The sequence below is a fragment of the Chamaea fasciata genome, unplaced genomic scaffold (genome assembly GCF_029207755.1).
Source record: "Chamaea fasciata isolate MVZ Bird 193981 ecotype frontalis unplaced genomic scaffold, bChaFas1.0.hap1 SCAF_23, whole genome shotgun sequence".
Taxonomy (NCBI): domain Eukaryota; kingdom Metazoa; phylum Chordata; class Aves; order Passeriformes; family Sylviidae; genus Chamaea; species Chamaea fasciata.
The window spans coordinates 434,396-444,677 of record NW_027094108.1 but is presented as its reverse complement, the minus strand read 5'-3'; the positions used below and the strand labels follow the sequence as shown (position 1 = coordinate 444,677).

Sequence of the window (10,282 nt, the reverse complement as noted above, 5' to 3'; positions counted from 1 at the left end):
CCGGCGGGGAAGGGCCGGAGCCCGGCGGGGACAGCGCGGGGACAGCGCCGGGAGCCCCCGGCCCGGCCCGCGCCGCTGCCCCTTTAAGGGGGCGCGGCCTCCGGGACATCGGGCCATGGGCGGGGGGCGTGGCTCTCCCGAAGAGCCAATGGGCGCGCTCGGCCCCGCCCCGCCCCGCCCGCGGCTAATGAGGGGAACCGGCGGGCGCCGCAGGCCCGGCCCGCAGAACCCCGAGGGAGCCGGGAGAGCGGCGAGCGCCCGGAGAACGGAGAGAGCCCCGAGAGCGGAGCGCCCCGAACGCCGCTGCCATGGCCCAGTGAGAGCGGGGCGGCTGCGGGGCGGGAGCGGGGCCCGGCACGGCCGCGCTGCGCCGGGGCTGCAGCCCGGGCTCGGGAGGCCCTGGTGCGCTGTTCGCTGCGGGGCTCTGCCCGGTGCCTCCGCACGGCCTCGCTCCTGCGATCTGCCGCGGGAGCGGCTGGCAGAATGAGCTCCATGTTTTAGTTAGGAAGGGCTGGGCTGCCCTGGCAGCCGGCGCGGGCAGGACAGGCTGGCAGAGGAATGGATGCTGCTGCTGGGTCACTGCGAGTGACTTACTTGGCATTTTTGTTCTTTCGCGTTCCAGAGCTGACATTGCTTTGATTGGACTGGCCGTGATGGGTCAGAACCTGATTTTGAACATGAATGACCACGGCTTCGTGGTAAGTGAGGAAACATTGTTTAGGAAGGCTAACTAGTAGCACTTGGGATTGGAGCTGCGCATTTTGTGGGTCCTTTCCCCCCGCTCTTGAGATAATCTAATGGGTGTTATCTCCTTTTAGTTATACCCTGTGCCGGCCTTTGTCCTGTTTCCAGAGAACAGCGGTGATGCATGTGCTCAGCTGGCACCTGATACGTTAATTAGGCGTGACTTTTCCCTGAAGTTTGCCTTGGCCTTACCATTAACCGCAGGTTCCTGAGGCACTTGCAGAGACATGCTCAGGATCATCCCTGCCCTGTGCCTGTCAGGAAGGTGGAAGTGGGAGAGCACAGGATGTTGGACCTTGCTTGTATAATTTGTAGTCTGAGCTAACGTAACTGTTCCATTGGAAGCTTTTATTAACCTGTTTTCTTGTCCCCCCAGGTTTGTGCCTTCAACAGGACGGTTTCCAAAGTGGACGATTTCCTGGCTAACGAGGCCAAGGGAACCAAAGTGATCGGTGCTCACAGCCTGGAGGAGATGGTCTCCACGCTGAAGAAGCCCCGTCGCATTATCTTGCTGGTGAAGGCTGGAAGTGCAGTGGATGACTTCATCAATAAATTGGTGAGGCAGACATTCATTCTACCTATGACTGCTTGCTGTCTTTTGGAGGAGTTTCCTCTGGAAGTTCTCAGTTGTTCATCGTTAGGGAGGTTTTGAATGTATGGAAAAACCGAAATGCTGATTTATTTCTGACAGGTGCCATTGTTGGAGACTGGAGACATCATAATTGATGGTGGGAATTCTGAGTATAGGGACACCACGGTAAGCCTGTTTCCTACCTGAAGTGAATGAATAAAATCCACACAAGTCTTCCACTTCTGATCATCCGAATAGCCAGTCAATAAGATGCCATCACCCTGGTGCTCAGGAAAAGCCAAACTGAATTATTTCTGCAAAATTAGATCATGCAGCCTATTAAAAAGCAGTTAAGGACTGCCCTATAAGAATGTTTTTATAGAACTTGCCTAGATCCATCAGAGAATATCTTTTTGACATGTTTTAAGAGTGAAGGTTTTTAGAAAATTTCTTTTTACAATCTTAGGGAGTTTTCAGGAAGATTTGTAAGTCTAAGGATATTTATAGGTTTGTTGTTATTTCTTGATCCTTCATGATCATAGGACAATCCAGTAAGACAGAACTGCTGGTTTGGCTGTCTTGGTAATGGAAGCAGCAGAGTAATTATCTGCTTGTGCAGAGGCTGTAAATGTAGAAGTTACAGAAGCTACATTAGCCTGTCTGGGGTGCTCACATGAAAATATTGCATTCAGATTAGTATTTCTAATCTTAGAGGAGGTGCTCATATTCATCTTTCTGCTCCAACATCCTGATCTTGGATAGGGAGTTGGCCATGCCAGAGTGAAAACCTCAGTGAGGGTCAGTCCCTGGGGAGCCTGCAGCTGTCCTCAGGGATCCTGGCCTGTGCCTCTCCCCACTCAGAGGCCATGACTTCCCTTAGAGTTCTCTGTGCTTGCACCTTTACTCTGCAATGAACTCAGCAACTCCACCTTGGGCCTAATCCTCCTCCCCCAGATCTTTGCACAGAGCATGTGTCACCTGACACTCAATTCCAAGCCTCTCCTGGCCTCGCTGCTGCTCGTGCCTATCTGGTGCTTCTAAGGACTTGTTTTCTCACCATGTTGCTTTTGCAAGGATCCATATCAAAGCAACAGGAAGTTTCCTAATGCTCACTTCGCTGTTTGAACAAGCTTGCTTAAGGTCGGCTTCTAGCAAGTCCAAAGCAGAATTGAAAACCTGATTTTACATCTGAATTGCTAACCTTTGTTTGTAAGGCTCTCCGTTGAACAAAATCAAACGGTCCTGCTCTGCTCTTTGTTCCAGAGGCGCTGTAAGGAGCTGCAGGCAAAGGGCATCCTGTTTGTGGGGAGTGGTGTTAGTGGCGGGGAGGAGGGTGCCAGATATGGACCTTCCCTCATGCCAGGAGGAGCCAAGGAAGCCTGGTGAGCAAGAACTACTGTATTTTCTTGTTCAGAATGGTTTGCAACAATTCACATGGTACATTGAGAGAGGGGAAGAGGAGAGTGGGTGTGGAGAGAAGAAGATATGTTGCCATCTCACTTCCTCAAGGCTCCAGATTTCTCAACCTGGCGGGGGTCATGGGGCAGTGCTGAGCCTGCATGTAAGGTGGAACAAAGGCAGGCTTTTCTCACAGGGATCCACAGGCAAAGCAGGACCTACAGGCATCTGAAGGGAGAAGGGAATTTTGCTTACGTTTTAAACAAGTACCATTTCTTATTTTTTTCTTTTGAGGCTGTACACACTTGGGAAGCTGCTAGCCATGAATCAGGCAGCAAATGGCCCTGTAGTGACACGTTACAAAAGGAGCTTCAGTACATGTTTGTACTACTATTGAATGCATCAATTGATTTGCAAGTTTCTGCATGCTGCTGTGCTGTTCTGTACTCCTGTCTCAGTAGAGGACTGCACATCAATGCTCACATTAGACTTTATCCCTGGCTGGCCATTCTCTGTATACATGTGGACAGAAAAGGTGTGTCCAGGCTTTACCTGAGCTTTAGTATCTCTTGAGTCCGTGTCCATTTGCATTAGTGTTTCATACCTGTACCAGCCTGTTCAAATTTGATGGTACAAAGCCACTAACAACAGTAAGTTGCTGCCCGTTCATCTTTTGCCTTGAACAGCTAAGTAAGGACATCTTCTATGTTCAGATGGAGAGGATATTTGGGCTCCTTGAAGGGCATTACACTTGTCTGTACAGTGTTGGAAGTGTGACTTGATTGTCCCAACGTCTTGTGAACTGCCTAGTTGGGAACAGCACGTTTAATTGACATTGCTGTGTGGATGGGTTATCAACCTGGCAGCTGCCCTCAGCCCAGGCTGCCTTTTGGCAGGTTACAGAAGGAGGCATCATACTGATAGATTTGTTTTCTCTTGTGGTGTTTGTATCCCTGACCTGTCTGCTAAGGTGTATTCATTCTTTTTCTCCACAGGCCCCACATCAAGACCATATTTCAAAGCATTGCTGCTAAAGTGGGATCTGGGGAACCTTGTTGTGACTGGGTAAATAGTCGTTTGATACTGACCCTCACTTGGGGTTAGGTCCCTGCTTTGGGTGCTGAAGCTCATGGATGTCTGTCCACCACAGACACAGCACCATCAGTGGGTGATTTTCTGGCTGTGTTCATTTCCAGTCTGCCATCCCTGATAACTCACACCATGCAATGGAGAGACAAAGGTTTGTGGCTGGGTCGTGTGCTGGGGGAGCTGAATGGACCTGTGACCCCCTGGTTGCAGTTAGCACTGCCTTGGATTCCCTCCTTTAGGCAGAAGGAAGCCAGGGGCAGGTATTAAACACTGCAAGTGGTGACGATGCTGTTGCTGAGGGGATTTTTGGATGTTTCTGGACAGGTGGGAGAGGAAGGAGCTGGACATTTTGTGAAGATGGTGCACAATGGGATTGAGTATGGAGACATGCAGCTGATCTGTGAGGCCTATCACCTGATGAAGGATGTGGTGGGCATGGAGCACGATGAGATGGCAAAGGTGATTTGCAGTTTTTAACGTCTCTCCTCTTTTTTTGTGCCACGGTGTCTGCCTGCCACTGGTGAGGTGCTGGGCTTGGGTAAAGCTGCTGCATGTACAGGAAGTGAATTTTTCTGACATACCTCTTGCACAGGGGTGGGGCACAATATTCTTGAGCTTTACATGAGGTAGGAACAGTGAGCCTGGACAGTTGAATGCTTACAGAAGTTGTCTAAAACTCTTCCCATGCTAGAGTTGATTTCTCTCCAGGAAGCACCCTCAGGTGTAGAGATGTGCGTTACCTTGCCTGAAAGGAGTTAGTGAAACACCGAGCAATATAATCAATCAGGCAAAATAAATACATTAATCAATTAAAAGATAATCAATTAAAAGTAGAGACACCACAAATTGGGATGTGTATGAATATCTTTGTACTTTTCTCCTTTTTCAGGTATTTCAGGAGTGGAATAAGACAGAGTTGGACTCTTTCCTGATTGAAATCACAGCCAATATTCTGAAATTCAAAGACAGTGATGGCAAATTCCTCCTCCCAAAGATCAGGGACAGTGCAGGGCAAAAGGGCACAGGGAAGTGGACAGCCATCTCTGCCCTGGAATACGGAGTCCCGGTCACACTCATCGGTAACTGTTGCTTTGATCTTTCTTCCTCCATGTACCACATCACAGTAAGGGAAAAGAGTCTCAGAAGTGAGCCCACAGCAGGGCTGGGCTGCCAGAAGAGGCTCTTGTGGGTGTAGCTGTTCCAGCCTTTCTGCCCTGACAGCCGTTCCTGGGGTTTTTTTGTTTTGTTTTGTTTTGTTTTTTCTGGGCTTGTTTTCACCCTGCCCCTTAAATGCTGCCAGTCCTGTTGTCACACCTGTGTCCGTGGTGTCCCTGCAGTGCTGAGAGGACTCAGTGACAGGGCGATAGTAAGTGCTGTGCTCAGTGTTGTAATGCAGAGGAGCTGTAACACATCTGCAACACATTTAGAGTGCCCTAACACCACAGATCCAGAGCAGGCTTCCCACTGAGTAAATCAGATGAATCAACAGGTTCTTTACTCTCAGATTTGCTTACATTTCCATGCTTTCTCTAACTCTTTTTCCTTAGCATTGGCTGCTCAAGTCCTGAAGATAATAAACATTACATTCAGTAGCTAAAAGAAAGTAACTGCAGTGTAGCTGTCAAAGAAGCATGGCTGCATTCCAGCAGCAAAGCAGGTTCTCAATAGTTTTAATGTTCTCCTGCAGCTGTAGACTTTCAGTTCTAGGCTTGAAACAGTGTTTCTTGCCTGTGCTGCTCATACCCTCCCGTTTGGGGTGCTTGCAAAGGCCAAGGGTGGAGGAGACACTCCCTGATTAGCGCTGGGCAGTGCCAGGGAGCGTTGGTAGGTAAGGCCGAGCTGACAGGGAAGTGTGTGCCAGGGTCCTTGTGCAAACGTGGCCCTTCTCAGGCAGTGCTCTGTGGTTTTACTGCCTGAGCGTGACTTGCAAACTTCTGCCTGTAAGAGCAGAGTCATGCTACTCCTGCTTTTTCCTGGTTTCCCTACCATGCTGCTTCTCCCCACCGTAGAAGGAAGTTTTTGCAGAAATGGAAATTGGGCTGTTCTGATTTACATATGATATGTCCTCCTGCTGTAGGGAGGATCCAGAGTCTTGTGAAAACATGACTCACTTTTTTTAAAATTGTTGTTGATTTTGGGGTGTGGTTTTTTGGGGTTTTTTTTTTTTTTGGTATATCACCACTCACTTAAAGGGTGGAACAAAATGACAGTATGAAGACTTGCTTCTTCTCCTTCTATCAGACCCTGAAAAGCAAACTTTTTTCTTCCTCATTTTACAGTACTGTCTTCAATTACAAACAAGTACAGCTTAAACCAGAATCTGGAACTCACTGAGCCAGCCTGACAGATGATATTTAGTAACCTGTTTATGATGTTAGAAAACTTTCCTGTGAACTTCTGAGTACTAGTGCTAGAGGCCCACCAGATTTGTAAATCTTATTTCATCTTACAAGTTAACCTGCTGATTTATTCTTGATTTTAATTGCCCTTGTTTTGCATGTCTGTATTTCAAAGCACATCCAGTTAATGTGAGCTGGCAGTTAAGGAACAGCTTTTTGTCTAAAAGCATGGCACAGTACTTGGTGAAGTCTTCAGCCTTGTTGTTCCCTAGACTGCAGTACACCACTGCCAGTCTCTGATAGACAGGAAAAGATTTTAAAGTAAATTCTCAAAACTGAGAGCTGGTAAATATTCCTCAGGATAAATTTTCATGTGGATGACTTGTGGCTTTTTTCTTTATCATTTGAAAGCTGTATCAGTCAATACTTAGCAATGGCTGTACTGAGTGGCAGCGTTGTCCCTCAGGAACGCTGTTGGAATAATTCATTTGTGCTGCAGTTACTTCACTTGCAGATGGCTCATCCCTCAGTGACACTCTGTGGTGCCTGAGCACCTCAGGCACGAGCAGTGATGCTCGGGTTTCTAATGATCTCCTCTTTCCTGCCTTACCAAAGGTGAAGCTGTGTTTGCACGGTGCCTGTCTTCCCTCAAGGCTGAGAGAGTGCAGGCCAGTAAGCTGCTGGGAGGGCCCAAAGTGACTCAGTTCAGTGGGAACAAGAAGGTTTTCCTGGAGGACATCCGCAAGGTGGGTCCCTGTGCAGGGTTACGGATCTGGGGTGCTGTGAACCCTGGGGAGCAGCTCCTGTGTTTGCACTCCATGAGAACTGGGTCCCGCTTTCGGCACTGTGCATTGTCTCCTGATGCCCACAAAGCATAATGCCATGCATTCCTGAACAAAGGAAGGGTGGGAAGGACCCAGAAGGATTTCAGCTCTGTGCCACAGTGGGCAGAGACAACTCCATGGGGTACAGAGATCATAGCTCATCACAGGAGCTTGTCCACCCCTCAACACTCCTGCCTGTGCCTGGGTATTGATCTCTTGGTCTCTCTCTGTTGAAACCAAACTTTCCAATGAGAAAGGATATTTTGGTTCACATAACTGGAATGTTGCTGCTGTACTCATGCCTGTTGAGATGTGGGCTGAACAGAGCATGTAGACTGTGAAGTGTGTTGTTCAACTTTGTAAAACTTCTCTTGGAATGTGAATTTGAATTTTTTTTTTTTTTTAGGCCCTGTATGCTTCCAAGATTATCTCATATGCTCAAGGCTTCATGCTGCTGAGACAAGCAGCCAAAGAATTTGGCTGGACACTGAACTATGGTGGTATTGCACTGATGTGGAGGGGAGGCTGCATCATCAGAAGGTAATTGAGATGGGGAGGTGACCTGGGTGCTGACGGGAGAAGAGCAGGCAGTTTAGTTTATGAGGTGCTTGGCTGACGAGCCTAGGGATTTCCCTGGAAAATGCATGGAGTTACTCTGCTGGTAAGATTCTGAGAGGCTGTAGACAACACCAAAGGTTACTAGATGAGCCCACTATTAGATGAACCCACTATTCTGGTGGCTTAACTGCTGAAAATTCTTTCGGTCTTTGTCATGTTTGGAACCTGAGTCTGACTGAGTCAAGTTCTGGCACTGTAAGTTTTGGATTCTGGGCCTTTGTTGGAAGCTGTGACATTTATTCCTGTTTAACTTTTGCCTAGTGTGTTCCTGGGAAAAATCAAAGATGCTTTTGATAGAAACCCTGAGCTCCAGAATTTGCTGTTGGATGATTTCTTTAAGACAGCTGTAGAAAACTGTCAGGTAAGTTCCGAGAAAAGGAGAGCATAAAAACAATTTATAGCCAGGACTGTCATGGTTCTTCTCTTTGGTACTGACCAAGCTATGATTGGAAACGGAGGGTTCCCATTTTACTGTTAGAGAAGAGCCTTAGGCAGAAATCCAGCAATTCAGAGGGACTGTAATAGGAGGAAAAAGGCCTGGCCTGTGTGAACATTCTCAGCACTGCCCTGTGTCTTGTGCCTACTGTGCAGTTGGCTTTCAGCTGAGCAGACCATAAAGCTCTGTTCCAGTCCCACTGTTTGCAGTAGCCCCACAACAGCAGTTCCAGACCCACCCATTCTTCGGGCCTGTGTCCTGATTTGGATGGAGCTGATGGGCAGAACTAAAACCGCGTTATCTGGCCAAAAAGGAAGTCTCTATTATCATTACAAGTTCTTGTAACTGAATCTGAATATTCCATGCAAATTGCTAGACCAGATGAAGAGTTGAACTGAAGATTATCCATGTCTGTGAAGTATCAGTGCTGTCCTCTTACAGCCCTGGGCAGGCTTTGTTCTGTGCTTGGTGAGAGGTCCTGGAAGTGCCTCCGAGCTCAGAACATTCCCCGTTCCCCACTGAGTTCATGCTTTGGAGATGCTCTGACCATATTTTTGTGGAAGAATAGCATCCTTGCCCGAGGCTGTGGTTTGACTGCATGTCTCAACTGTTCTCATCCTGCTGTTAACTGTGTCTTACTTGCCATTATTTTAGATCAACCTCATTTGTGTAAAGGCAGTAATCTGCTGCAGTATTAGCTCAGACTTGGCTATTAGATTTCCTAGAACGTGAAATAGACACACAGTTGTTCTGGAGTGGTTCTGTGCCTGCAGGTACCTCTGAGCAGGCACTGTCAGTTTCCTGACTCATCAACACTGATCAGTTTCCTTTTCCCCCTTTTCCTCTCTCCCAGGAGTCCTGGCGCCGTGTGATCAGTACTGGAGTGCAGATTGGAATCCCTATGCCCTGCTTCACTACAGCACTTTCTTTTTATGATGGATACAGGCATGAGATATTGCCAGCTAACCTGATTCAGGTAGGTACTGAAACCTCATCGTGCACTTGTTTAAATACTGCTTTAAAGGTCTCAGTGGCAATATGTCCTAATCACACACAGTATACAGTATAGGTGGCCTAATGCATTTCTGTTGTACCTGAAATTCATGTCACTAAAACACTTAGAGACAGCTGGATAAAGAACACCAGAGATACTGGTATGGCAGTGCCCAGTGGGTGCTTGTATTCCATCTGTGAACCAAGGGTAATGATATCTTTGAACCCAAATGGTTTTAGAGAAGTCTCTTTGAATGTTTGGATGTATGGAAGTGTTTGTTTTTTAGATTAGTACCAAGCAGAAATCCTGTACTTGCATTTCTGCAGAACTCTTCATTTAATTATTAGTTATTAGTAAATTTTTCATTGCGGTGGTTTTGCTAATAATCAGAAAATAATTTTGAGTGTTTTAATAATGGAGTCCAATCTTGTTTCTACTATTCCTTGTTAGGTAACAGTAGGTGCAACTTCTAGAACCCGCATGATATTGACATGTGTGTGTCTGTGTGTTCATTCCAGGCTCAGCGTGATTACTTTGGTGCACATACATATGAATTATTATCAAAGCCAGGGGCATTTATCCACACCAACTGGACAGGCCATGGAGGAAACGTGTCCTCTTCTGCTTACAATGTCTAACGGAAATCCTTCCACTTGGAGCCAAGATACTGTAGATCTCAGATATTTCTTCTAGAATATCACTTTTTACTGTACTCTGCTAGAACTTGTGTTTGGACACTTTTGTAATAACTTGTGGCTGTATTTCATACATATATGTATATCTCTATATATGTATCATATAAGAAAATTAAATAAATTTAGTTATAAACGTGTTGAGGTGTTTTCTTTCCACTGGTGCTGGTCAAAACTAGGTAAAATGTTTGTGTGCCATATTTAATAGAATTTATAGTCAGGTTTCTAGTATTGTAGTGCATATAGTCCTAGGGATCAAGGCAGAGATGACTGCAGTTCAGGAATCACTGAGATGGAAGTGGCAGACAGCACAGGAACTTACACAAGGTTCCAGGCAGAAAAAGGCCTTTCTTTCATTGCCATGGTTTATTGCTAACAGGCAGCAGCTTGGCTCTCACAGATTTAATTCCTGGGCATTCAGCTGCCCAGTCTGTCACACTGAGCTCTCTGTGCTTTTGGTGCGTGGGATGGGTCATGGGGAAACAAAACTCATATTCCTGTCACCATTCTCCCTCCAACTGTTGTTCCCAGGTTTAACCTCTGGCGTAAACTTTGCAGTGCTGTGTGATCGCACTTT

At 47.0% G+C, this 10,282-nt stretch overlaps 1 protein-coding gene across 1 annotated transcript; it reads left to right on the top strand.

The window, feature by feature from the left end:
- The first annotated feature begins 179 nt into the window (after positions 1-179).
- On the top strand, positions 180-9,841 carry PGD (phosphogluconate dehydrogenase). Its single transcript, XM_066203178.1, has 13 exons — positions 180-316; positions 623-698; positions 1,121-1,300; positions 1,436-1,501; positions 2,579-2,697; positions 3,709-3,778; positions 4,127-4,261; positions 4,692-4,881; positions 6,757-6,887; positions 7,372-7,505; positions 7,845-7,944; positions 8,873-8,995; positions 9,532-9,841. The coding sequence occupies exons 1-13, from the start codon at positions 309-311 to the stop codon at positions 9,649-9,651; spliced, it is 1,452 nt and encodes a 483-aa protein (XP_066059275.1). The 5' UTR covers positions 180-308; the 3' UTR covers positions 9,652-9,841.
- Positions 9,842-10,282: the final 441 nt, after the last annotated feature.

Excerpts from the sequence above, each read along its gene's own strand:
- PGD (XM_066203178.1), top strand. Across the intron at positions 7,945-8,872 it reads CAGCTGTAGAAAACTGTCAG|GAGTCCTGGCGCCGTGTGAT; the intron begins GTAAGTTCCGAG and ends CCTCTCTCCCAG. Across the intron at positions 8,996-9,531 it reads TGCCAGCTAACCTGATTCAG|GCTCAGCGTGATTACTTTGG; the intron begins GTAGGTACTGAA and ends TGTTCATTCCAG.